Source organism: Hibiscus syriacus, unplaced genomic scaffold (assembly GCF_006381635.1).
Source record: "Hibiscus syriacus cultivar Baekdansim isolate YM2019G1 unplaced genomic scaffold, ASM638163v2 tig00111582_pilon, whole genome shotgun sequence".
NCBI lineage: Eukaryota > Viridiplantae > Streptophyta > Magnoliopsida > Malvales > Malvaceae > Hibiscus > Hibiscus syriacus.
Window position 1 is genome coordinate 6,986,344 of NW_024063126.1, and position 26,624 is coordinate 7,012,967.

At 34.4% G+C, this 26,624-nt stretch overlaps 1 protein-coding gene across 1 annotated transcript; it reads right to left on the bottom strand.

The window, feature by feature from the left end:
- Positions 1-20,199: 20,199 nt before the first annotated feature.
- On the bottom strand, positions 20,200-21,210 carry LOC120165404 (epoxide hydrolase A-like). Its single transcript, XM_039174932.1, has 2 exons — positions 21,028-21,210; positions 20,200-20,442 (listed from the first exon to the last, which is right to left on the bottom strand). Exons 1-2 carry the CDS (start codon positions 21,208-21,210, stop codon positions 20,200-20,202), a joined length of 426 nt encoding a protein of 141 aa, XP_039030863.1.
- Between the last annotated feature and the right edge of the window lie 5,414 nt (positions 21,211-26,624).

Below are 26,624 nucleotides of genomic sequence, written 5' to 3' on the forward strand. Positions count from 1 at the left end.
TTGTAAAAATAAATGTTTCGAAAAGTTAATGTGACACATTGGACTCGTATCCGGGTCTGGTACGGGTTTGTGTGTTACATTTAATGGTATCAGAGCTAAGGTTTAGCCGATTTTAGGCTTAAACTGAGGTCAAAAGAGTTTTAAAATGTATACATGCAAACACAAAGTGAAAATTTTCTGATATAATAGTGTAAGAAGTATGTTGTCTTGCTAATAGAATTGAACTGATATGTATATTATATGTTTAATCATGAGAGTTCCGAAATGAAGTAAGAGGTAATAGATTTGATGGTGGTAGTAATTCACCTGCCATGGCTAGGTAGGATAAAGAGCGGACACCTCAGGAAGTGCCTTCTAAGATCAAAGGTTGTTTTCAGAAAGTTGAAAACATGATAGAATAATATTATAGGGTCTCCACTGCTTTGAATCGAAAAAGTGATATGTAGTAGTTCCATTATTATGTGGATAAGATAGAATATGGTGGACAAGTGTTACCATGAGAACGATAAAAGATCAAATGATGTGGTTAGAATTTATAAAAGAGTTAAAAAATAAGTATCTCGGTGACAAGTTTATAAGATATAAGAAATTAGAGTTTTTGAGTTTGAAACAGGGGAATCATAAAGTGTATGGGTAAGAGTTTAGTTTGATAAGTTGATTGAATTGTTGTTAAGTTAATTTCAAATGAAAATGATGTACGCACTTGGTTTGTGGGGGGCTTGTGCCTAGGTTAAAAGAATGTTATTGGTGTTGAAATTGTTCCCTTTTCAAGAAGTGTTTAATTGTGCTAAAGCTCTAGAGAGAGCTTAGAAATATTAAGAAAATTAGTATTTCATAGATATCAATATGATTAAAGAGAGACAAAGATTATGTTTTTCAACTACAGACTTGGTTTGAATTAGCTGTATTCCTTGTCAAAAGATCAAATCCGTGAAAGCCAGACACATTTAAGTAGTGGGGTCTGGTATTGAAAGATTAAATAAGGAGCTAAAAGTGGATATGAAGTTAAGTTTAGAAATGAAATTGGTAAATTGGATTAAAATTTCTGTTAGAAATTTTGTAAATTGAATAAGAAAAGTAATTAAAATGGATCATGTGATTATTTGGATTTGGTACTTGATAAGTTAAGGGGAGAAAATACAAGTATAAACAATGATAAAGAATAATGATTTTGTGTAAGAAGTGTTGATTATTAAGATTATTAGGAGGTGATAAAGATTTGTAATAAGAGATAAGTATTAGTGATATGAAAAGTGTATGTGGGTAAGAAAGAAAAGATATGAATTATGTTACAGTGAGATTTTTATTTTTGAAGAAATAATGGATAAGGAAACTAAAAGATGGAGTTTAAAATATCAAGTATGACAATGATTATATTGAGGTGTATATTATAAGTTTAATATAGAAGTAAGAAAGTATGTAAGGTTTTATAAAGATTGTTGGATTTTGTAAAAGTGTATGTTTTAATCATATTTGATGAAGGTTTAAGGTTACCTTAAAGCTATGAAAACCTTTGAATGAGGTCTCAAGAAGTCGAATTCACTGTAACGTTTATCTCCACGCTTAGACATATAGTTAGTTTTTGCAGATTATGTTGGTATTACAAAGGTTATGTAACTTTGAGTGGATTGGAGTTTAAAAAAGATAGACAGAAAGATGCTTAAAAGAAGTTAGTTAAGTGTGACCTGTATTTGTTCAAGGATGTGTTTCTTAGTCAAGTAAGTGTAATCAAAGAGATAATAATTTATTTATAGGTATGAAGGAAGTTTGAAATATAGTTGAAGGATTATATTTCTCTTTGATTAAATTGTTAAAGATAAGAGTGTTATCTTTTAGATGATAAAAAAATATGAGTATTGTAATTTGGATGAAGATGTTACAAGAACAAAAGGTTTGGTTATTATTTTAAGGTAATTAGAGATTAATGAATGAAGCAATTGACTAATGATTTTGAATGGAAAATATTGAGGTTACTGTCTATATGATAAGTGACATTATATGGATGCATAAAGGAAAAAGGTAGTTGAAGAACTAAATGAATAAAAGGCAAGTTTATTGACGGCAACATGAAAAATTAAGTAAGGGAAGCAACATGAGAATATTAGAAGATATATGTTGGCAGTGTTCTTATCAATTTGTGCTGTGAAAATTCGAGGACAAATTTTCTTAAAGGATGGGAGATTTGTAACATCCCAAAAATTGGGTTAGTGGTCAAAATGAAGGTTTTGAAAACTTAGTGCTCAATTTCAAAAAAATTGAAAGTTTAAGGACTTAATTGGAATATCTTTGTGTAAGGGGTTGAATAGCAAAGTTCTGAAGTATAAAGGGCATTATGTTTTTTTCATAAGAAAGATTTTTATCTTTCTTTTTTGGGTTATAAAATACGTGGAAATGAGAGGGAAAAAGGAAAAGAAAAGTCTGGAGAGTTGGGTGTTCAACTATCTTCTTCTTTTCTTTGCGTATCATCATGAATAACGTAAATGATCTCAAGTTAGTTATTTCTTTCATTTTAAAGTTTCTTTTGATTCTTAGAGTGATAAGAAAGCTTAAGGGAAACTTTAAGTGGCTTAAAACTCAAAGATGAACAAGTTATGAGAGATTAAGAGGAGTTTTTAAGTGAATTATTGAAAAACAAGGAGTATATGTATTTTAAAGTTGAATTTGACTTGTCATAAGTTGAAATGAGAAATTCAAAGTGCTAGAAATGAATTTGGAACATGTTAATTTATTGGCTTGATTATTGAATCCAAGTGTGTATATGGGATATTGGATATTAGGAGGAATTAAAGTGATCTAAGTTGATTAGAATAAGTGTAGTTAAGCTTAAAGGGTTAAAAGGAAGTTTTAGTAGAAGATTTAAGTAAGTTTAGTAAATTTTTGGGTAAGACAAATAAATTCTAGGCAAGGCGTATCAGTATTATTCATTCAGTATCGATACTTCAAAGAGAAAATAAATGATGATTGGGGTATGGGTATCGATACTGGTTGAATGAGAGTATCGATACCATAAGGAAAAAATTTATAAATTGTTAAAAAGTATCGATATCAAAGGAGTAGTATCGATACTGGGGGTATCAATACCATTAAGTAAATATCAGTAGCATTTTGAAATAAGGATTACATAATCAAAAAAGGGTATCGATACCCAGACTCGGTATCGATACCACAAATAAGGATGTATCGGTACCATACCTTGGGTACCAATACTATTCGAAAGGGAAAATTGTAATAAGCCTTTCTTTTAGTTTGGATTATTAAGGATCAAATTATAATTCTTAGAATTCTGATATGAATATCAAATGTATGATCGTGTAGATATCGATCGAAGACAAGTCCAAGATGGTTCGAAGTGATAGAGTGCACAAGAGTTGTACATATTTGAATGGACTAGTGAGGCCAGGTGAGTGCATATTAAAATGAAATATGATTTGATAGAAATTTGACTTGCGATAAGTCTATCTTTGATATTTTAAATATAAGATAATATGAGTAGAGTAACGATTTATGATTGTATGGTGTGAATACGTCTTGTATGCAATATACGTGATGTGATGATCTATGTGACCATATGAGATTATATGCATATGTAATAACAAAAGACAATGAAATAAGTTCAATGATACTGATTAAGGTGATATGATCTAGGTAAGTATATGAAAATGGGATATAAACAATATGAACATGAACTAAACAAGTATATGATTGTGTAATAATCTATGAGAACTAGTATAATGAAATTATATGATTAAATGAGAAGTGAGATGGGATAAGTAGTATGGACCTATAAGATAATATGAAAATATTATATCAACCAGAAGACAGGTACATAAAGGATGATACGAATATGTAGGATGAGCTATATGGGAAAAATTCATGTGCTTAGATGAAACTATAAAATATGAATTATATGGCAAAAATCTATGAAGTCATAAGAGAAGGTTATAAGAGCAATGTGAAACTGAAATAAGGAAATATAGAAAACTAGTAAATATATATGAAGTTATATAAGTGATAGATGTTGGTATGTTATGATATATGTTACGTGATCTATATGAACATAAGAGAACAAAATATAAGCTATGCAGTATATATATAAATGATTATATGAACATGTAATATAAATTAGGGAATGTTGATCTAGGTGTTTATATATATATAAGAAGATACAAGAATAATATATAAGATATGTAATGTGAACTATATGATTTAAATGTTATATAATATTGTCTATGCGACTATGTGGAAATATGAACATTAGTACATGTATAAGTTTATATGTTATTCTATATGTTATATGATATATGGGAATATATTTGAATAAGATATGACATACATGTTTACATGAACACATGAGAAGTGATATAAGCTATGTGATTACATGTACATGTTAATATGTCTATGCGATATAAGTAATATGAACTATCACAAATGATAATATCCATGTTATGTGTTATGAGAGCTAGGGGTAAAGTTGGCATGCTAAGAGTCGAGGGTTTTATGTGGTCCTTCAAGACATTTATGTTATATGTGGTCCTTTGGGACATCTACAAGGTCTTTCGGGATAATTTTATGTTCCCCTAGTAGAACCCTATACGAGCTATGGTGACAGCATATTGCACAACCTCTATGTACTCACATATCTTTAGTTCTCAGAAGTATACATGGGCTAATAAAGAGATAAAATAAATAAACTTGGTATCATGTTATATGTGTTACTTGGTGAAGTAATATATGTGTTAATGTGTATAAATGATAAGTACAAGATCATATGATAATAGGGAATTAATGATATTTGCTTTGCTTGTAAAAGGTATGGTTCGAGGTTTTATAAATATTAATTGCAAGATTGTATGCATTAAATAGTTTAATGATATGATTCAGGGATCATGATAATAATGCTAATAATGATAAGAATAACAATAAGGATAATGAGGTTATATATATTTATGTATTTATGTTTTGATGCATAATGTGTTTTATAGTTTAAAATGATTGTATGAAGTGTGCATAGTAGAAGTTAGTAATGAGATATTATATTTAAGTTAATTTATCTCTCAATATGTCATCAACTTAGCATGTGAGTGTTTTACACGTAGGTTCCGAGAAGCAAGAGGAGGAAAGATAGACAAGACATGTCAGCCTCTTCTTTCCAAAAGATTAGATCAGAAAAGAATTTGAACTATTTGTATTTTGTTATATTGAATATAGTTGGCATGTAATAAGAGAGTTGAGGTTATTGTGCACTGAGATGTTTTGTAAAACCAATTGTTTTTATTGCATGTAAATTATTCAGTTTTGATTTAAATGTGAATTTGAAATTCTTTTCATTCTTATGTAAAAATTAAAGTTTTGAAAAGTCAATGTTACACCTCAGACTCGTATCCGGGTCAGGTACGGGGTGGGGGTGTTACAAGTTGAGTCCAGATGAATTTTCCTTGCTTCAGATATCATTCCTTGTGAAGGTGAAATCTTAACTTGTGTAGGCTGTATTAATTTTGGGCTTCCTTTAAGTCCATTATTCTTGACTTTGACAGGTATCTGCAAAATTATGCACTTATACGTTTTTATGGATGCAATGTCCTTATATATGCCTAAAATTCATATGCAACATGTTATTTTAGAGGGAAATCTCCATCTCCTGATGTCGGTTTTGATGACTTTTGACTTTGACAAACTTATTTTCTGAATCTTGATTTCTGATCTTTGATTTGACATATACTCTCGGAGTTTTGTGAAAGAAGCTTTATCTCTAGTCTTGACTTGATCAACGTTGTATCACTTAACTGTAATTCATTATCTCGAATGTGGTATAACAACCTTTATCGGCTTCCGGCCACCTTACTTTCTAAAAAAATCTTTGTACAATAATACGTGATTATCTTTTTAAAAGTGAATAAGTCATTCTTATTTAAATTCAATATAAGATGTCTGAAAAAATTGACTTAGAGAACTGACCATAGTTATTTATAAGGGAAAAAGGAACAAATAATACATGACAAACATTCTAGAAAGTTAATATAAAGGAAATACAAGTAGATGCCTTATATCTTAACAATGGAGGTGCTTTTGAACTAATGCACCATTAGATGACTTTTGAGTACATCCTTTGTAAAAGGAACTTCGAGAATGTGACAATGTTTGGGAAGGTGCAATATTTCTCTGGGTCATTAAAGTAATAGGAAGATTTGGATGCCGAGATGCTTTACTGTCTTAATCTGGGACCTTTCTTGAATCATTATCCAAACTGCCCTTTTGGGTTTTCAACTTGGATCCATCATTGGTTTCAATACGCCCTTTGCGGGTTTTCATCTTGGACCCACCTTATTTTTTTTCAATTTAGGGTGCCTTTTCGGGTTTTCACCCTAAACGTTTTTCTTTTCTTTTTTCCTCTTATTTTTTTCTTTTTGTTTTTTTTTTTTACTTTTTTAGTTCAACATAGGGTGCCCTTTTGGATTTTCATCCTAAGTGAAGTATTTTTTTGATTGCATTCGAATTAACTAGATTAGGCAGTTTCGACCAATCCATTTCAGTCAGGATAAGTGCTCCTCCGGAGAAAGCCTTTTTCACTATGTAGGGTCCCTCCCATTTTGGCATCCATTTTCCTTTGATGTCTTTTTGAATTGGCCAAATCCTCTTTAGCACAAGATCTCCTTCACAGAATACCCTTGGGTGCACCTTCTTGTTATGTGCATGAATCATTCGTTTTTGGCAGAGTTGACCATGATGAATAGCTTTCAACCTCTTTTCCTCTATTAGGTTCAACTGCTCATATCAAGTCTGTACCCATTATGCATCATCTAGTTTAACTTTTGACAAAACTATGAGTGATGGAATCTCCATCTCAATGGGCAGTACTACCTCTATCCCATATTCTAATTAAAATGGGGTTGTCCCAGTCGAAGTTCGTACCGAAGTTCGGTAAGCAAACAAACCAAAAGACAATTTCTCGTGCCAATCCTTGTATGTCTCAGTTGTTTTCTCCACTTTTCTCTTGATGTTTTTGTTCTCTGCTTCTACTGCTCCATTCATCTTTGGTCTATAAGCAGTAGATTTGTGATGTTTTATGTTAAATTGTTCAGAAGCAACATCCATCATTTTATTGTTCAGGTTCATAGCATTATCGATAATGATTATTTCGGGTATACCATACCGACATAAAATATCTATATTCAAAAACTTGTAATTAGTGGACTGAGTGACACTGGAATATGATGAAACTTCCACCCCTTTGTAAAATAGTCAATTGCTACAAGATTAAATCGATGACCATTTGAAGCCTTTAGATGAATTTACCCGATAACATCCATGCCCCACATAGAGAAGGGTCATGGTGTCATAATCATATGAAGAGGTTGAGGTGGAACATTTATTTTATCCCCGTATATTTGACATTTGTGAAATCTTCTAGCATAATTGATGCAGTCGCCTTTCAATATGGACCAGAAATATCCACATCTCATAATTTGCCTCGACATCATATGTCCATTCGCATGCGTTCCACAAACTCCATCATGTACATCTTCTAATATCATCTTTGCCTCTTCTGCATCTACACATCTCAACAGGACTTGATCAGGGCTTTTCTTGTATAAAACGTCCCCATTAAGAACATATACATCTTCTATTCTTCTAATAATTCTTTTATCAGTCTCGGTAGCTTCCTCTTGATAACTTTGGTTTTTGATGTATTATAGAATATCGTGGTACCAGGGCTTAGTGTCTTTTACCTCTTCGATTTGGTAACAATGAGATGGGTACTCATATGACTGCATGTCAATTGGCATCATGTCAGACTCTCCAACAGCCTTGAATATGGATGCCAATGTAGCTAAAGCATTAGCCATTTGATTTTCCTCTCTAGGCACATAATGGAAGGTGACTTCATCAAACTCTTCGAGTAGATCCAATATTAGTTTTCGGTACTCCACCAGCTTTGTATCCTTCGTCTCCCATTCTCCCTGGATCTGATAGATCACTAAGGCTGAATCTACATATACCCGCAAGGTCTTTATATTTTGTCTGATAGCAGCTCGAATCCCCAAAACACAAGCCTCATACTCTGCCATGTTATTGGTGCAATCGAAATTCAATCTGCTAGTGAGCGGGTAGTGATTTCCTTCAGGGGTCACCAATATTTCCCCAATACTATCTCCTAATGCATTTGATGCACCATCAAAATGCATTTTCCAGGAATCATATGTGGAAGTACTTGCTTCTTCTAAGGATATGGCTATCAAGTCTTCGTCTGGGAAGTCGAAGTCCAGCGGCTCGTAAGTTTCAGCAGTTCTGCTTGCCAATAAACCAGATATGATACTTCCCTTTTATAGCTTTTTGGCTCACGTACTCGATGTCAAATTCAGATAACAACATCTGTCATCGGGCTAACCTTTCAAAGAGAGCATGAACACCCATCATGTACTTTAGTGGATCTAACTTGGAAATCAACCAAATGGTGTGGTACAACATGTATTGTCTGACTCTTTGCGTAGCCCAGACTAAAACGCATCAAACATTTTCAATGGGTGAATATCTAACTTCGTAATCAGTGAACTTCTTGCTCATATAGTAAATGGCTCTGTATTTCTTCCTGGATTTATCATGTTGGCCCAGAACACATTCTATTGAATTCTCAAATATGGAAAAATACAAGAATAAAGGTTAGCCCGGGATGAGGGACATCAAGATAGGGGTGTGAGATAAATACTCTTATATTTTCTCTAATGTATTGTGGCAGTCCTCATCCCATATTACATAATTGGTTTTTTGAAGAAGGCGGAAAATTGGGTCGCACTTGTCGGTCAACTGAGATATGAACCGCGCTATGTAATTCAATATGCCCATAAAACCTCGATTTTCATTTTGTGTTCATGGGGGAGGTAAAATCTGGATGGCCTTAACTTTATCGGGATCAACTTCGATGTCTTTCTTACTGACCACGAAGCCTAAACTTTCTAGATGTTACTCCGAAGGTAAACTTGCGGGGTTTAGTTTCAACTGAAACTTTCTTGAAAGAGCTTTCTTAAATTCTCAACATGTTCATTTTTGTTTTGTTCACTGACAATCATGTCTTTGATATAAACTTCAATTTCTTTGTGCATCATGTCATGAAACAAGGCCACCATAGCTCTTTTGTACGTTACCCCAGCATTCTTTAATCCAAAGGACATCACCTTGTAGCATAAAACTCCCCACATTGTGATGAATGTGGTCTTTTCCATGTTGTTAGGATGCATCTTAATCTGGTTATATCCTGAAAATCCGTCCATGAACGAGAAGAAAGTGTTCCCTGCAGTATTATCCCCCAAAGTGTCTATGTACGGCAAGAGAAAGTTATCTTTAAGACTTGCTCTATTAAGGTCTCGGTAGTCGACACACATGCACACTTTCCCGTCCTTCTTTCGAATTGTCACTATGGTAGCCACCCACTCCGAATACTTAGCCACTTGAAGGAAGCCAACATCGAACTGCTTCTAATTTCTTCTTTTATTTTGAGAATCATGTCATGTCTCATTCTTCTTAGATTTTTTTGCAGGGGTTTGCATTATGTCTTGATAGGTAGTTTGTGGACAACCATATTCGTATCTAGCCTAGGCATATCTTTATACGACCATGCAAACCATCTTTGTATTCTTGAAGTAAGCTTACAAGCTTTCTCTTGCTTCAGCCGAAAGAGTTGTACCAATTTTAACTTCCTTTATTTTATCTTCTGTACCAAGATTCAAGACTTCAATTTTCTTGTCATGTGGCAATATTTGTTTGTACCATCCTTAATAATCCGAAAGGTAAGTTGCACTCTTCTTCATTGTCACATTTTTTTTGCAGGGGTTTGCATTATGTCTTGATAGGTAGTTTGTGGACAACCATATTCGTATCTAGCCTAGGCATATCTTTATACGACCATGCAAACACATCTTTGTATTCTTGAAGTAAGCTTATCAAGCTTTCTCTTGCTTCAGCCGAAAGAGTTGTACCAATTTTAACTTCCTTTATTTTATCTTCTGTACCAAGATTCAAGACTTCAATTTTCTTGTCATGTGGCAATATTTGTTTGTACCATCCTTAATAATCCGAAAGGTAAGTTGCACTCTTCTTCATTGTCACATTCATCGATTTCCCCGAGATAATTGAATTGTTCAAAATCCATCTCCGGGTCAAGATCATCAATGACCGCATCATTAATATCTTGGGACCTGAAAGGGGAAGGAGAAAGAAATGTGTATATGCGAGCGGTAAACATCCCACACAAAATAAAATAAAATTCAAAAGGAGATGAAACGAAGTACAAAATGATAGAAAGTTACATTCACGAGCAAATGAAATGAAGTAAGAAGAAATGTTTATCGTGAAAGATACTGCATCTTTTATTGAATAACAATAAAAACCATTTATTCACCCTTACAAAAGATCACCCATTACCCCGGGTATAGGAAAATAGGGAGAGTTTGAGTATTACTCTGAAAGACATTTGAAAATCACAAGTAGTTCTTCAGCCGTCCAGTTGCTAAGCATAAACTCGGGTGGCATTTGGCAGATTTCGGATCTATCCGCATCTTCAACATTCTCTGTGATTATGGCATTGATACTCAAATCTTTCAAAGCATCTTCACAATCTGATAAGGTGGTCTCAAACACATAGCCACCAGATTTGAATGTGTTGTAAAGAGGTCGGAAAAACATGGGTTCCTATTGAAATTTATTCTCGTTTAATCTGGTCAATCTTCTTTCTCGGCTTTTCTGAATTTCTTTCCTCTTCTATTGTTGACTGGGTTGAAAACCAAACTCAAATTGGTCTAACTTTGTTATAGGAAGGACGGGGTTGATCATTCCTTGCAACAGACTCTCAAATCCTCTTCCTACCTTGTCACCTCTTCCCAAGGTCTGTTTGATCTCCATTTTAGTGCATTCAGAGAGCTTGAGTTTGGCAATATTTCCTCCTTCAGCCACGAAGATGACATTCACAAATTCTAATGAGTGGAACGAACATTTTACCACTTCATCATTTACTTCTATGTAAGGGGCATCGCTGGTCACACTCGCCACGATATCTTCCTCAGCATTAACAATTACAAGAGCCCCGTCAATGACAAACTTGACTTTTTGGTGCAACGTAGATGGTATTGCTCCAGCTTGATGGATCCAAGGCTTTCCTAAAAGGCATTTGTAGGAAGGTATGATGTCCATTACCAAGAATTCAATATTTTAAGTAGCAGGTCCAATGGTTAAATGCACCTCAATCTTGCCGATTATCTCCCTGTTGGTCCCGTCAAATGCTCGAATCACACTTACACGTTCTCATGTGGGAAATATCCATTGGAAGCCTTTTTAATGTAACCAAATGCATCAAATTAAGGGATGAACCATTATCAATTAACACACTCAGTAAGGCGTGCCCCTTACAATGTGTGGTGATGTGTAATATCTTAGCTCTAACTCTTCCTACAGATAGAATCTCATCATTAGAAAATGAGATGTGATTACCATCTTGAATGTTGTTAACCATTTAGTCCATCTTGCTGACAGTATGTCTTGTGTCACAAACGTCTGATTTAGGACCTTCAAAAGTGCCTTTCTGTATGCCTCTGAACTTAGCAGCAGTGCCAACATTGAAATACATGTCATCAGGCTATGTAATTGTTCCACGATGTTGTACTCACTATGCTTTAAAAATTTTAAAAACTTTATATCTTCTTCCTCCTTTATTGCTTCATTTATCTCCAGTGCATCCCCTTAGAAGGGTTCAAGTAGTCTCTGGGGGGGCTTAGCCTCTTGTGAGTAGTGTTTCCCCACGACATGCTCCACTTTGTTGTCATATTTGTGCTTACTTGGTGTTCTTACTTCCAAGGCACCTGCTTGTTGTCCTTGTAGGAAAAAGGTCGGGGTGTTGTGATTATCACCTTTGTTTTATCTGTTATCCTTAAATTAGGGGTAATTACCAAAGGACGACCCCTGCCATATCCAATTTTAGATGATTCTCCAGTAGCACAAACATCTGCTTCTAGAGAGTCGGACTTCTTTATAGAATTCTAGCTCCTTCCTATCCATAATGAGTTGAATCAAAGCTTTAAACTCTGAGCAATCTTGCACATCATACACTTCTTCATTGTGGTAACAACAGTTGTTACCAGCTTCACACCTTGATGCATTATAATGTGGTGTAAGGAATCCTGCTTTCACCATCTGTCTTCATAACCAAGCCAAAGGAAACTTTATTTCAGAAACACCAGTTTTAACTTTCCTGCCTTTATCTTTAGTGACTGCATTAATCCAGTCTCTTGATGATTAGGGAAAGGATTTTGTGAAATATTTGGTGGTCTTGATTTGAAGTGGATCTAATTTTTTTTGCGCATTCTTTGCACGATCCTCTTCAATGCGAGGCAATTTTAAATAGTGTGGCCCGACACACCACCATGATATTCGCAGTGAGCATTCTCATCATACCACCTGCGGTATGGGGGCTTCATAGGTTCCACCAAGTATGATGACACTATATGAGTGTCAAAGAGTTATTGATAAAATTCTTTGTACGTCATGGGAATAGGATCGAAATGCTCATTTTCTCTTTCTTTCCTAGGTTCCCTCAGATTTTGTCTAGAAGTACCTGATGGTATAGGTGCAATTGTTTTTGAGTTAGAGATTGTAACACCTTTATTGGTGTTGTAGGTGTTGATGTTATTAATCTCTACATCCCTCTTCTTCATAGGAGGTTTCTTGCTTGATTCCCTTCACTAGATCTTGCCTTGTTTTATGGACATTTCTATCATATCCCTAGCCATAACTAAGTCAAAAAAATTTCCAGATGTGATTGTAACCAGGTTCCTGAAGTAAGGAGCCTTCAGGGTTTGCACGAAGAGTTTCATGGTTTCCTTCTCATCCAAGGGTAGATGAACTTGCACAACTAAATCCCTTCATCTATGTACATATTGTCTAAAACTTTCGTTATGCTTCTTCTCCATACTCGATCTGGTCTCATATCGTTTATATGCTTGTATTGTTATGAGAATGACTTGGCTAGATCTTTCCAAGTCTTGATATGAGATCGGTTCAGCTGGTTGTACCATCGGATGGTTAAACCAGATAAACTCTCCTGGAAGCAATGAATCAGAAGTTGATCATTTCCTACATATCATGTCATCTTTTGATAGAACATGGTAATGTGAGCTGAAGGGCAACTGTTCCCATCGAATTTCTCGAACTCTAGCACTTTGAATTTTTGTAGAAGCACCAAATCCTGGACTAGGCTTAGCTTTAAGGCATCGTCTCCATAGTAATCATGGTTCCTCTTAACCACCTTCATTTGGTCTTCTAGTAGCTTGAGTTTTTCTTCCATTTTCTTTGCATTGTCTTCTTCATCAAAATCCGGTATATGGTAATCATCCGGATTATTCTCAAGATTGGATATAGAAGTTTGTACCATTACAGTAGATGAGGCCTTCACTTTTACAGCGGACGAGTCCCCTTGAAGTCCTGGTAAGATTCTGGGTGAGATAACCACCTGCGGGGTAGGTGGCATAACTACCCCTTCAAATGAACCTACCCCAGGCGCACTTGCTTGATTTAAGCAAGATACTTTGGAAAAAATTTGATCGACCAAAGACTTTTGGCTCTTAGTGATCGTTTTTAGAGTACTTTGATTATTCTGACTTATTTTTTTCTTCCAACTCCCTTTACAGCCTCAACATGTTCTCTTCGAGTTGAGCAATTTTGGCTTCAATTTTTCTTTTCTTTGTGCGGGTGTTCTGAGGATGATGTGTGTCCAAAGCTTGTGGAGGTAAACCCGGTGTTTGTTCCCTCTTCTGATGAGACATTTTTTTGTTAGTTAATGTGAATATAAAAACATGGAAAATAAAAATAAAATGCAAGGTATGAAAAACAATGCATGAGAATTAGAGGCATTGATCTAGAAACGTGTCTGTTATTATAAATAATCTTTATTTAGACAAAAGTGTTTTATTTTTTTAAGAGACAAAAATATCTTAAAGGTACATTCTGACTAAGTCCTCTAAACCCCAAACCGTATCTATCAAGTTGACAAGTCTTCTTCCTTCATCTGTTACAGGTTGAATACCCTATCAGACTACTCCGACTTCTTTTGCTAAACCTACAAGTGACGAGCTACTTTTTGTACTTGTTCCAAGAAATCTCGGATGACTGCATCTCTAGCTTTCACCCTTTGCTGAGCCCTATTCCTAACAAAAACGCCACTAAAATCCTCCATCGAAGGGAACTATCTGAAGCTCACTTGCTTGTTTCTTGAACCCGTCCACAATGGCCTCCAACTCAGCTATGGTTTTGTCATCCCGTTCTTGATGTTTGTGAAGAGACTTATCTAAATCAGTTATCTGGATCCTCAAATGCTTGTTCTGGTGCTTGTTATATAACAAACATCTCTAGAAAGTCTTTAGCTGTTCTTTCAGGGACTCTCTTTCATCCTGTCCCTCAAACTTCCTTTTCATGCTACTAGCTTCACTTTTCTAGTACTCAGAAGATTTTTTCAGATTGGAATTGCTATGGATTTGTTCTTGATATCCTTTTCTCAAGTCTTCGAGCTCAAAACATATTTTCTTTTGTTCCCTCTCTAACTTGTATGCTCGATCCGTCTGAGTATCGACGTCTAACTTCCCCTGGAATCTTTTACCCTCAAGTTCCCTTAACCTATATTTCAACTTTTTTTTTCAGCTTCAAATTCCTTCTTTTGTATTTCTAGCTCAGAGGGAACAGACTTAAGATATTCGTCCATGGTCTGAGTGTCTTCATGATCTGCATGGGGATGGTGTCATATTTTCTTAACGTCTATTATTCCAAATAATCTAGAGTAAAGATGTCTTTATCAACCACAACATCCATACAAAATATTTTCTTCCATGACTCAGCCATCTCTTTAACCTTTTTCTTGTAGTTATCCCCGTGGTACGCAAATTTCGATCCAAATATTCTGTGTGTAGTTGGGACAAACCGGCATGCCCCATACTACCGAAATGCAAAAAGAGGAGAATACCTGACTCTGCCCCATAACCCAAGTAATGTTATGGTTTCAGAGTCTCCATATTGGAAAAAAATGTCACTATAGGTTAACCAAGGGCCTCTCTAGACAATATTCATATCCTGAAGGTGTGTGAATACTTTTATCCACTTTTCTTTTTGGGACGCCTTCTTGCCATTTCACGGTAAGGAATACCCCTAAAAGAGAATAAATGGTTCTAAATCGGCGGTAAGAGATCTCGTTAGTCTTCCAGAAATGGCTATGGATCCAAACCTAAAGAAGCTATGTGCACCTTATAAATATTCCTCCGTCAGTCTTTCTGCAGTGGTTGAGAGAGCTAAAAGTTTCAGCTAATATCGTCGGTGCTGGATTTACTCGCTTCGGGAGTTGTTCGAACAGTTCCACCACATCCGCCTTAATGTATCCCAAAGTCTTTGGGAAGATAAACAAACCATAAAGGCCCAGCGAGAAAAAGGTCTATCGTCTTCTATTCATCGGGATGATTCTTCATTAGTTGCTTGATATGGGTCCAAGCAATTCCTTCCCCATTACCTTTGTGCTGAATTCGGTTAATTACCCATTTCTCATCTACCCCCGTAGGTTTTGCCAGCATGTTCTTGAAATGCTGACTTTTGATGTGCTTGATGTAAACATGATCCATTCTTATTCCTTCGTAATGCAGCAAAGTGGTATATTCTTCAATTGTGGGTACCATGTCCTCTTGGTTAAATGTGAAACAATTGTACCCCAGATTCTAGAATTGTACTAGGGCTCGAATTAGGGACTTATCTGTCTTGACATAGAGTAGAAGTGCAATATCACCATACCGTTAGCAGAACCTCTATTTATGGTCACCTTTTCAGCTGTCCCAAGTGCTCCGTAGTTATTGAACATCATTCTGCTTTAGGCTGATAGAAGCATAGCCAACCAGATCTCAATTTTCCTTGCAGACTGTCTCTCTTATCATTCTGAGTCTTTTTGGACCCACAGTCGGACCTCGGTGTTTTTCACCTCTTACATTACAACCCCTTTGTCCGTTAATGCATATTATTTGTGTGTAACGAACACTTTTATATGGATCAATCACCTCTTTTTATGATGCAAATGATAAAAAAAGAACAAACATGAAAGAAAAACCAATTAGTAAGATATAAATAATATAATAATATTAAAAGTAAAAAAATGATCACATAAACTGCATGCTTTGAACAGGAAGTAAAACAAAAAATAATTCAAACATCCTAGGTTTTGAAATAGAGTTTCGGGGTGGGCTCTAATTCTCTGTAGTCTATCGGTTTAAGTTCTAAAGAAGGTACATGAGTTATCCTTGCTGGTGCCCCCTTGGGCTTGCTAGACCCTCAGTCCTAAGCCCATTACAAGCCTATGTGGACCAAGTTAAACTCGAGATGATACATTCCCTTATGTCTATAAAGAGAATAAATTCACACGAAGACATAAGGTATATGAATCCCGAAGGTTACTTGCTAGGCCTATACGGAGAATAAATTCCCACGAAGGCATCATTTTTATCTCCACTTAAAAAAGGTTTGGATCTCGGGTATAGAGCCTGAGATGAAAATGTTTAATAAGCTGAAATCATTAAAAAAACGTCAATACAACTATTTATTTAAAAAATAATCAAAGGTAAGTAATAAAGATCAAAAAATTAAATTAAAATTTAAACTTACAATTTTCACTTAAGAAGACAACCGGAAATTAGCCTTAGTCTGACTCACTTACCTTTCCCTATCGGAGTCGCCAAACTGTCCTTACCGTCCTTCGGGTGGGCTCAGAATCGGGCTTCGACTTAAATAAATGTGCTAGAGATGCCACTGATCATTTATAAAAATTTAGGTTGATCGGACACCTCGGTTTATTCTCTTACTTGATCTGCGACTTACCAAAAGTATGTCGGGTTCGGAAGTTGGTTACATTCAAGGAAGGATTAGCACCCTTGTACTGCCCTTTCGGTACTAATTTAATTTATAGTTGTCTTAATTAGGAAATTTGCAAGTTAAATTAGAAGTAAAAATTTGATCCAAATTACTTACCTCCGATCGATTAAAAAGTACCCCTAAAAGGTAAAAAAGATGTTAGATTTGTAAAATAAAAGTATTGAATTGATCAAAAGAAAAAAACAAAGGTCAAATTATAATACTTTAAACAGAAAAAAGAAATACATACATACATGCTGAAAAATAAATAGAAATAAAGTTAACAGAATGAGAAATAGAAATAAATAGAACAACTACAGATAACACATATTGAAAACACAAAGTGATAAAAAATGTTATGTAAAGAAAAAAGGTCAATTGAACTAAAAAGAAAAAATTACCAATTGCAAGATTCAGTACAAATGAAGACAAAAATTAATTAAATTAAAAAAAATAAAAAATAAAAAATGATTATTTTCGGATCCATAACTCGTAAGGCGTGGTAGTATTTTAAATATAATTAGATGAAAAGTGGAATATAAAAACAAGGACCAAATTAAAAATAAAATAAAGATTAGGGTAAAATTAATTAAAAGGAAAATCATGGCTAAGAATTAAATAAAATCATGAAATTGAGTTGCAATAAAACCTTGGGGACTAACCAGATAATTGGACCATTATCCTCGAGAAAACACGCGGATCCTAGGGGATCCGGTCGGGTCATCGGTTCACTATAAAAACCTTAAAAATCATAAACACAATTCATTTCTCCTCCCTCCCTCAAAATCAATCAAAACAGTTTTTAGAAAAAGCTCTGCAATGTTCTTCGCAGATAAAGAACACACGACGAGTGTTCATAGAAAATCCAGAATCTGACCGTGCTCTACCTCACCGGCCGTCGTAAAACGGCATCGGCCGCCGTTCATCGACGGTGAAACCTAAAAAAACTTGTACCTTTCGAAAGCCATTGATCTTATCTCTTCGAAAATCCCATTTGTTTTCAAAAAAAGCCTCGGGGAGAGCTAGATCTGAGAAAGACTTATCGAAAACCCTCCCCTCGATCATTGACTTGTCTTCTTTTGTGGTTTTTTCGAGTTAGAAAGAAAACAAAACAAACCTAATACCAACATGCAAGTGAGCTATCGAGAAAGGTAATTTTTTTTTACCTTTTTATTGCATTTCTTTTCAAAGTTTACAAGTGCTTTTGGCTTTGATCTAACATCTCTTGCTTTCGTATAGTGTGTTTACATTTTTCTTTGCATGGATTTATAGATTTAGATTTAGAATCCTAGCTGGACTGAATAACTAATTTGTTTTTCCTGTTTTTGGCTTGACTTCTATTGTGCGCCGGATAATTCGGGGAGGTGGGTTGTTGTTTCTGGAATGAGGAATCCTCAAGTGTCCTCAAACTGACCGACTGTTCATCCTTGAATGAGAGACGTACGACATTAAAACCCTAAAATCTTACACATTTAGACCGTTAGATTGGTTCAGATCCAACTGATCTGATGATGCGACACTTATATCAAAAGGGTAAAACCCTCGGATCTTGCACATGTAGACCATAGGATTGGTTCAGATTTAACGGATCTGATGATACATCGCTGATATCAAAAGGGTAGAACCCTAAACGCGTCTGGGCGCACATGGGTGGGTTTGCTTATTGGGTACTACGCTTTAGGCCCCAACATACCCTTGTTCTGGACTTGGACTCCCTGTTGGACCGAATAACACAAAAAGGGAAAATATAAAAATATAATAAATAAAATGAAAACATATTATAATATAATATATAATATATATAATATAATATATGTACAATATAATATATAATATGTTAACATATATACATGTATCATATTTTCAAAAGCTATATAATATGTTTTTCAAAAAATATATATTATATATGTTTTCGAAAAATGTTTTTAAAATTATATATTATATATATTTTCACAAAAAACATTTTTTAATATATATATATATATTAAAACTATATATCATATATGTTTTCAAAAAAAAGTTTTCAAAACTATATGTTATACATATTTTCGAAAAATGCTTTTAAACTATGTTTTCAAAAATTATGTATTATATATATTATATGTATAAACTTTTGTAATTTTAGGATATTTAGAGTGAGTGATTGGACGTGGGTTTTTGTTGTTGGATATCTATGAAGATTAAATATCAAAGGGATTGAATTGCCTCATTACTGCACTGAATCATGTAATGATGAGTTGATGTATCTATGCATGGTTTGTCACTACTACACTTTCAATCTAGGAATGCTTGGAAAGATGGGAAATGACTATTTTCCGGAGAATTTAATTTTGGGAAGAACGATTTTCATATTTTATAAACTAAAGCTAGATCTTTTTGGGTAAACTATACGACTTCAATTATCAATTTTATTTCATTTCGATTACTTAATTATTATTATTATCTATTGAAGATGTGGTATTATCTTACGGTGACGTGTTAACACTGTTGTTAGTTTTTTAACGACAATTGACTAAAATGAGACCAAAACATAATGTTGGTATGATTTTAAATAAAAAAATTAGTTGAGTAACAAAAATAGAATAAAAGTAATAGTTGAAGTACTAAACATTGGGTTCCATAAGCATAAACAAAGCATTGCAGAAATGTTAATTCAAGGAAAGCATGGAAAGCATCAAATGTAGCTAAAGTAGTCCCCTGCAATGGAAAAATAAATTATTATAGGAAACTTCCTCAACTTCCTCATAACGTCGTCCATAGTCTCAACCACTAAAAATCACTCACCTCATCATTTTTCCCCTTTATGCCATTTTTTCATAAGGTCTTCACTTTTTTCCAAGTAAATATGGAAGAGGATGGTTATTTGAAAGTTAATTATGAGTAGATTAGTTATTTGAAGGAAAAATAATGGGAGGTGATTTTTACTAATTGAGACCATGGATGACGTAATAAACAGTGTTCATGAAATAACTTCTCCTTACTCTACCGTATAGTAGTCAGAATTTCTTAAAGAAGTCATAAATGTGCATGCTAATCTCCTCAGGTTTTTATTGGTTGATAAAATGGGCTACTCCTTCCATCACAACTACTTCATGCAAGAAAGGCACATCTTGCTTGAACCCACCGTTGAGTATGTATTCCTTCATGCCGGGGAGGTGGTAGGTGATGTCCAGGTTGCCACAATGAACTTAACCGGTACTTGGATTTGTACTCCACTCCATGGTGCCATCAGTTCCCAGTTTCCACAACAAATATCAGATTATCTTCGCTACCTTCAAGTATAGATTAAAAGGAAAAGAAACAGAAGTAAAAGAGTTCAACAATCATAGGCTGCACAATTTGCACGTACAGATTCAAAGCTCGATAGTAGTTCAGTGGTCCCGTAAATCCCTTGTAATTAAATTTGGAGGCAAAGTAATTGATGTCATCTTCTGAAAGCCAAGAGGGCAATGGAGGAACAGGAATCCCTCTAAACCCTATTTCTTTAGGTATACAAGGCGGAAGATGATCGCGAGATCCGAGGGTTAACTGGAAAAGTTTTGCAGTATCCATCAGAGCAGTGCTAGAACATCGAAAACTGGTTCGAACCACAGTGTTAGTTTGGCTTTATGGAATTCGATTCGATTCAGATAGGTTTCCTAAAACCAAAGTACAGCATTCGAACTGCATTTTTTTTTCCCAAAGTTGATCCGAACCAAACTGTTATCACTTTTACTAAGGGTGGTTTTGAATCATTTAAACAACGGTGGATCGTTTCTTTACATTCATATTCAAGTTTCAGCAAGTCCCCTAACAAATGCAAGCAATCACTTCCAAATTATTACAACGAAAATGACACCAATCGTCAACTGAACCAAGATTCAGTTAACTGAAAGTTGTTGATATCATGTTAAATTAAGCAATTATTCCGAAAACTCAAGTTGGTAGGCAAAATTAATTGGAGCTGCGTAGGATCACTTAAATGCTAAAAACTCCATTACCCAGAAACAGATTGGGGAGCCCAATTATTCCAAAATCAGAAATTCAATGCTTCTTAACTGCCAACAAGAAGACCAAATTCCCAATAATTCAAGCAATTCCCTCATCAATTCAGAAAGGGAATTAAAAGATTACCTGAAACCTGCAAATGTAAAAATCATCACCAAACAGAGCTCTCATTCCGTCCACTGGCTTCACCTTGGGGTGCCGAGGACGATAAGCGACGCTCATGTTGACCAGAGCTTTGACTTTATCAGGCCTCAACTGGCAAAAATACCAAGCGATGCTCGCACCCCAATCATGCCCGACCAAGATCATCCTTCTATTACATGGTGTTGTTTTATTGAATCTATTTATTGTTAAAAGTTACAGAATGATTACTCGATTATTTATATTTTTCAAACTCATCTTTTTTCGTTTAAAACTTGACGATCGTCTGAGTTAGATTTTAACATGCTAATTGAAATATGATAGTCGTTTAGATTTTGGGATCAGATTTTATCATATCCTAATCAGCATGTTAACATCCAGTTTAGATTGTCTTCAATCTTTTAATGAAAAAGGATGAGTTTGAAACATAGGTGACCATTTTGTAACTTTTAATAGTCGAGGGACTCAATAAAACAACACTCTATAGTTGAAGAAATATTTTATAACTTTTAATAATCGTTAACTTAACAAAATCGTATCCTATAATTGGAGATCATTTATGTACTTTACCTAAATAATTATTTGATACAAACGATAAAAGATTCAATAATAAAAAAACAGGATAAAGATTCGTTTACTAAGACAAATAGTTAATTGTATTTTAATTAGATTAATATTCTTAATTAATTTTGAATTTATCTTAAATTTTCTTACATAAATAAATATATTTTCTAATAGTTAGAAATGATTGTAAAGTAGTATTTGTTTATAATTTTTTCTTAGTTGCTCACAACATACATCCAAAATTTTTAAGAAGAACAATATTCTTTTTTACTAATGAAGTCATTTAAAATTCCACAAATAAATATGTTTGATTTCACATAATTCAAAAAATTGTTATAAAACCACATATGTTAAGAAAAGAGAGAACAATTCTGAAAAATAATTGTCCCAAATCACAATCCAATTAAAAGTCCAAATCTAAATTAACCCAAAAAAAACATTTATAAAATTATATTTTATCCAACAAAACCCACTACAATGATCTATTACTCAACAAAGCCTGCTACGATGATGCATTACCCAACAACAAAATCCAATTGCAAACTCGTGTCCAGGGGCAAAATCAGAAATTTATTAAAATGGATTAAAGTATTTTTCATTTTTTATAGATATAATTTTTTTAATTGAAGATGCGGATAATTTATTATATATATATATATATATATATATATATATATATATATATATATATATATTATATATATATATATAATATTTATTCCTAAAAATTTTGATATAATATTTATTGTAGAGGTAGTTTCTTTTTTAATTGTTTCTTAACAGTTAGGTTACAATTAGTAAAATTGAAAAACCATTATAATGGTTAACCAAATTGTTTATGTTAAATTTTATGGTTAATTGATCGAGAACACCCCTAGCTGTGAACTCTTTGTAAACCTCAACATTTCTTATCGGGGTGACTGTAACACCCATTTCCCGTATACGTTGTCGAATACGAGTCCAAGATGTTACATGATACTTTTAAAACATTCTTTATTCAAAAAATCAATGAAATTTGTTTCTTTCTAAAATCATTTAAATAATGTCAAAGAATCCAAAATTACTAAATCGTGTATTTAATACATGTCCATTTTTCAGACATCAATATGACAGTTCAATATTGTTTTATACAAAGAGTAAAACGGCCTAAAACAAAATTTAATTTGATAGCAAATAAAATCAAATTTACTAAAATACTATCTAGTATACTATTTTTATAACTGGTAATTATAACAAGTATTATCCATTTTATACTAGTTTCAAACGTATTAATATCATATTTTACTTACTGAAATCCACACATATAACTTTTACAAACCTTTTTATATCATAGACATATCAGAGCATCATGACATATAAAAATACATGCCAACTATAAAATTAAAACAACAGTAGGATGTCATTACTGATACCGATAAAGATTTCTTGATAAGTGATGCCAAACTAAGCTCCTTAATCTACTCGATTTTCTATAACTACGCGTGAAAATCATCACACACTAAGTATATACTTAATGAGACATTAAGTTACTAATAATAGTAATAAAAATAATAAAACATATGTGTAACAAATCACCATATAAAATTTATCTATAACTCGACAATTCACATATAAGGCATTCAACGCCAAACTAATGTTCCCGATGAAAACTTGACTTTCAATTTAATCAAACCTATATATTTCCATATCATTTCATTTCACAACTCAATTGTATGATGAATGAGAATGCATGATACGTGAGTCATATACGAGTGTACTATATGCAATTTAAATGCCTTGTGAATAAATTGCTTTTAGTGCCATATAACTCATTTGCACCATTGGTGCCATATGAGTGTACATGTACTGTAGAACATAGCATCACTGATGAGAGTTCATAATTATTAATCTTTTCTCGTTATTTCTTCGATTTTGTGGAATTATTGCTGCTGAATTGGTCGTGTTATGCTTGTTTTTGTGCAAGTCCTTACTTTCCAGAATTAGTGACAAAACAGGTGCATTCTGCATTTTTTATTATTTGGTCACGGCTAGAGACATGGGCACGACGCGGTCTGATGTGGCGCTTTCTAGAAGGTCCAGTCAGTAACGGTTTCTAGAAGACTTCCTATGCACACCTTCTGGAAGATGGACGAGCATAGTTGCATTAGAAGACTAGTTTTAAGTTTTATTTTAAATTTAAGAATTATCTTTAGGATTATTTTAATTTATTTTTCTTTGTTTATCCTTAGGCTTTGAGAGGCTATAAATACCCACTTGGGGTAAGCCTAAACTCATCACTCAAATTACAATCTTCTTTTCTCTCTAGTTTTATTAAAAACTTTCTCTTTTTACTTTTCAAGTTCTTTTCATTTTTCTTTTATTTTCAAGTTTTGTTTTAAATATGCTAAGTATGACTTTTGTCATGCTTAGCTAAATTTTTTTATAAGCCGAGAGCTGAAGCAATGACTCAATTCCAACGGGAGAATTGATACAATCCCTTAATATCTTCAGAATATCTCTCTCAATATATGCGCTTATTTTTCAAAATCAAAACAGTTTTCAAAATCAAAGAATGACTCTTTTGCGATTAAATGTGTGGGAGGAAGATTCGACTTATAGTAAACAAATTCAACTTCTTGGGAACACACTTGGTGAGATGGCTTCGTCAAAAGGGAATTGAGATCGGAATTGGCGGTTATTGAAGCAACAATTTGAGTTGGTCGCCGCGAACTTAAATGTTAATTGATCTACGACAATTGATGTTGATAGAATCAATTCCCGAAGCCGGAATCAAAGATTGCCTTGGGTATTCGGTATACAAGATAGAGTCACGGGGATAGGCCTTGTAGACAAAGTAACTGACGTGAATCCCGGAGGGAAAATCTTATTCGATGATCTAAAGAAAATTGAGTCAAAGCGAAGCTTGAGGCTATTTTTACTGTATTTATTCACAATCTTTATTCTCTTATTTTTACTTAAATTGATTTTATTTATTTAATCATTTTTTTACTATTTAAATCTCACATTAAAAACCCTATTTTTTACTATTTTCGCCTGGTTAGAACCATTCAAACATAAAATTGTGATTTTCTAAGTCCCTGAGGATTCGACCCTTATTTCTCTATACTACGCATTTCCTTATTTATTAATTGAGAAAAATGAATTTATTTGACATTGAAACGACAGTTGTCAAATTGGCATCGTTGCCGGGGACTTCGCCAAAGTTACTAATTTTTTTGTTTGCTTTTGATTTATGACTAGGACTAATCCGGGTACATTAGTGGAGTATGACCCGGAGATCGAATCCAAAGCTAGGAGACTGCACGCACAAACGCTTCGGGAAAGAAGTAGACAACAATTAAATCTAGAAGAAGAATCAAATTCAGGTGAATCCGTTAATACAATTCCAATGACCGATCCTACTATCCGGGAGTTAGCCGTAGCACCCACTGAAGAAGGGCCTATGTGCATTGCTTTTCCCCAAGGCGAAACTCCGTATCAGTTGAAAACTTGCCTTATTCATATCCTCCCTACATTCCGCGGATTGCTAAAAGAGGACCCACACAAACATCTCAAGGAATTTCACATGGTCTGCTCCAGCATGAGACCACAGGGAGTAACCGAGGACCAAATCAAACTTAGAGCTTTTCCTTAGCCGATTCGGCTATGAAGTGGTTATTTTATCTTCCTCCTAATTCTATCACTACATGGGCTCAAATGACTCGTATTTTTCTTGACAGGTTTTTCCCTGCGGCAAAAGTAAGTGAACTATGAAGGAGAATACTTGGAATCAAGCAGCTTGATGGAGAGTCACTTTACAACTACTGGGAGCGGTTTAAAAAGTTATGTTCTAGTTACCCACAACACGGGTTAACTGAACAAACACTCCTTCAATACTTTTATGAAGGATTATCTCCCCTGGAAATCCACGATGGCCGCAAATTCCCAACAGTTCCGCACAAATAATGAACCTTCTCGAAGGGTTCATGAGATAAGTTCATATCCCTTAGAAAATAAAATAGATAAGTTAATTGAAGTCATAAACTCTCTTGTTGCAGGAAAGACGGGACAAAACCGATTATGTGGAATATGTGCATTATTTGATCATCCGACAGACGGTTGTCCACTGATTCAAGATGACACAACAACTCAAGTCAATGCAGTCGGGAATTTTTTGGGACTTCCCCAAAGAGCTTATAATCCCTACGGCAATACTTACAACCCAGGATGGAGGGATCATCCGAACTTCAGTTATGTTCAGAACTCAAGACCGAATCAAGGTTATCAAGCGAGGCCACCTCCACCACCACAACAGCCGCAGAAGACATCATTAGAGTCGATTGTCTAGAGGTTAACACTTTCCTAGGAAAAATTCTAGAATCGTACTGAAGCCCACTTACAAGAGATAGACAATCAGATGAGCCAACTAGCTCAAACCGTAGGCCGCTTGGAATCACAAGGTAAGCTTCCATTTCAAATTGAAGTAAACTTGAGGGAGAACGTTAGCGCCATCACTCTTCAGAGCGGTACGGTAGTGGCGCCACTTGTTCCATCAGACGAAGCAGTCCAAAAAGATAAGAAGACTGATGATTCAAGATCCAAGAAAGAGAATAACAAAAACCAAATAGATGACCCGATGCCATCTCCCTATGACGTGGCACCACCAATTCCATCGAGGTTAGTGAAAAAGGATAAAAAAAGTTGAGAAAAGGAAATATTATACGTACTTCAGAAAGTGGAAGTTAACATACCTCTCCTTGAGGTTATTTGGAAGGTTCCAAGGTATGCCCGATTTTTGAAAGATCTCTGTACGACTAAAAGGAAGCTTACTGGGATCGAGAAAGTAAACTTAGGAGAGCACGTCTCAGCCGTTTTCCAACGGAAGTTACCACCTAAACTAAAAGACCAAGGTATGTTCACAATCCCTTGTAAAATTGGTAAGGTTGAGATAAAATGAGCCATGTGCGATCTTGTCGTATCAATTGTTGTAATGCCTCTATCTATTTATAAATTGATTACTAACGATCCTTTAAAGGATA

Coding starts and splice junctions, on each gene's coding strand:
- LOC120165404 (XM_039174932.1), bottom strand. CDS start 21,210: ATGATCTTGGTCGGGCATGATTGGGGTGCGAGCATCGCTTGGTATTTT. Junction 20,443..21,027: donor TTTACATTTGCAGGTTTCAG/GTAATCTTTTAA, acceptor AAACTTTTCCAG/TTAACCCTCGGATCTCGCGA.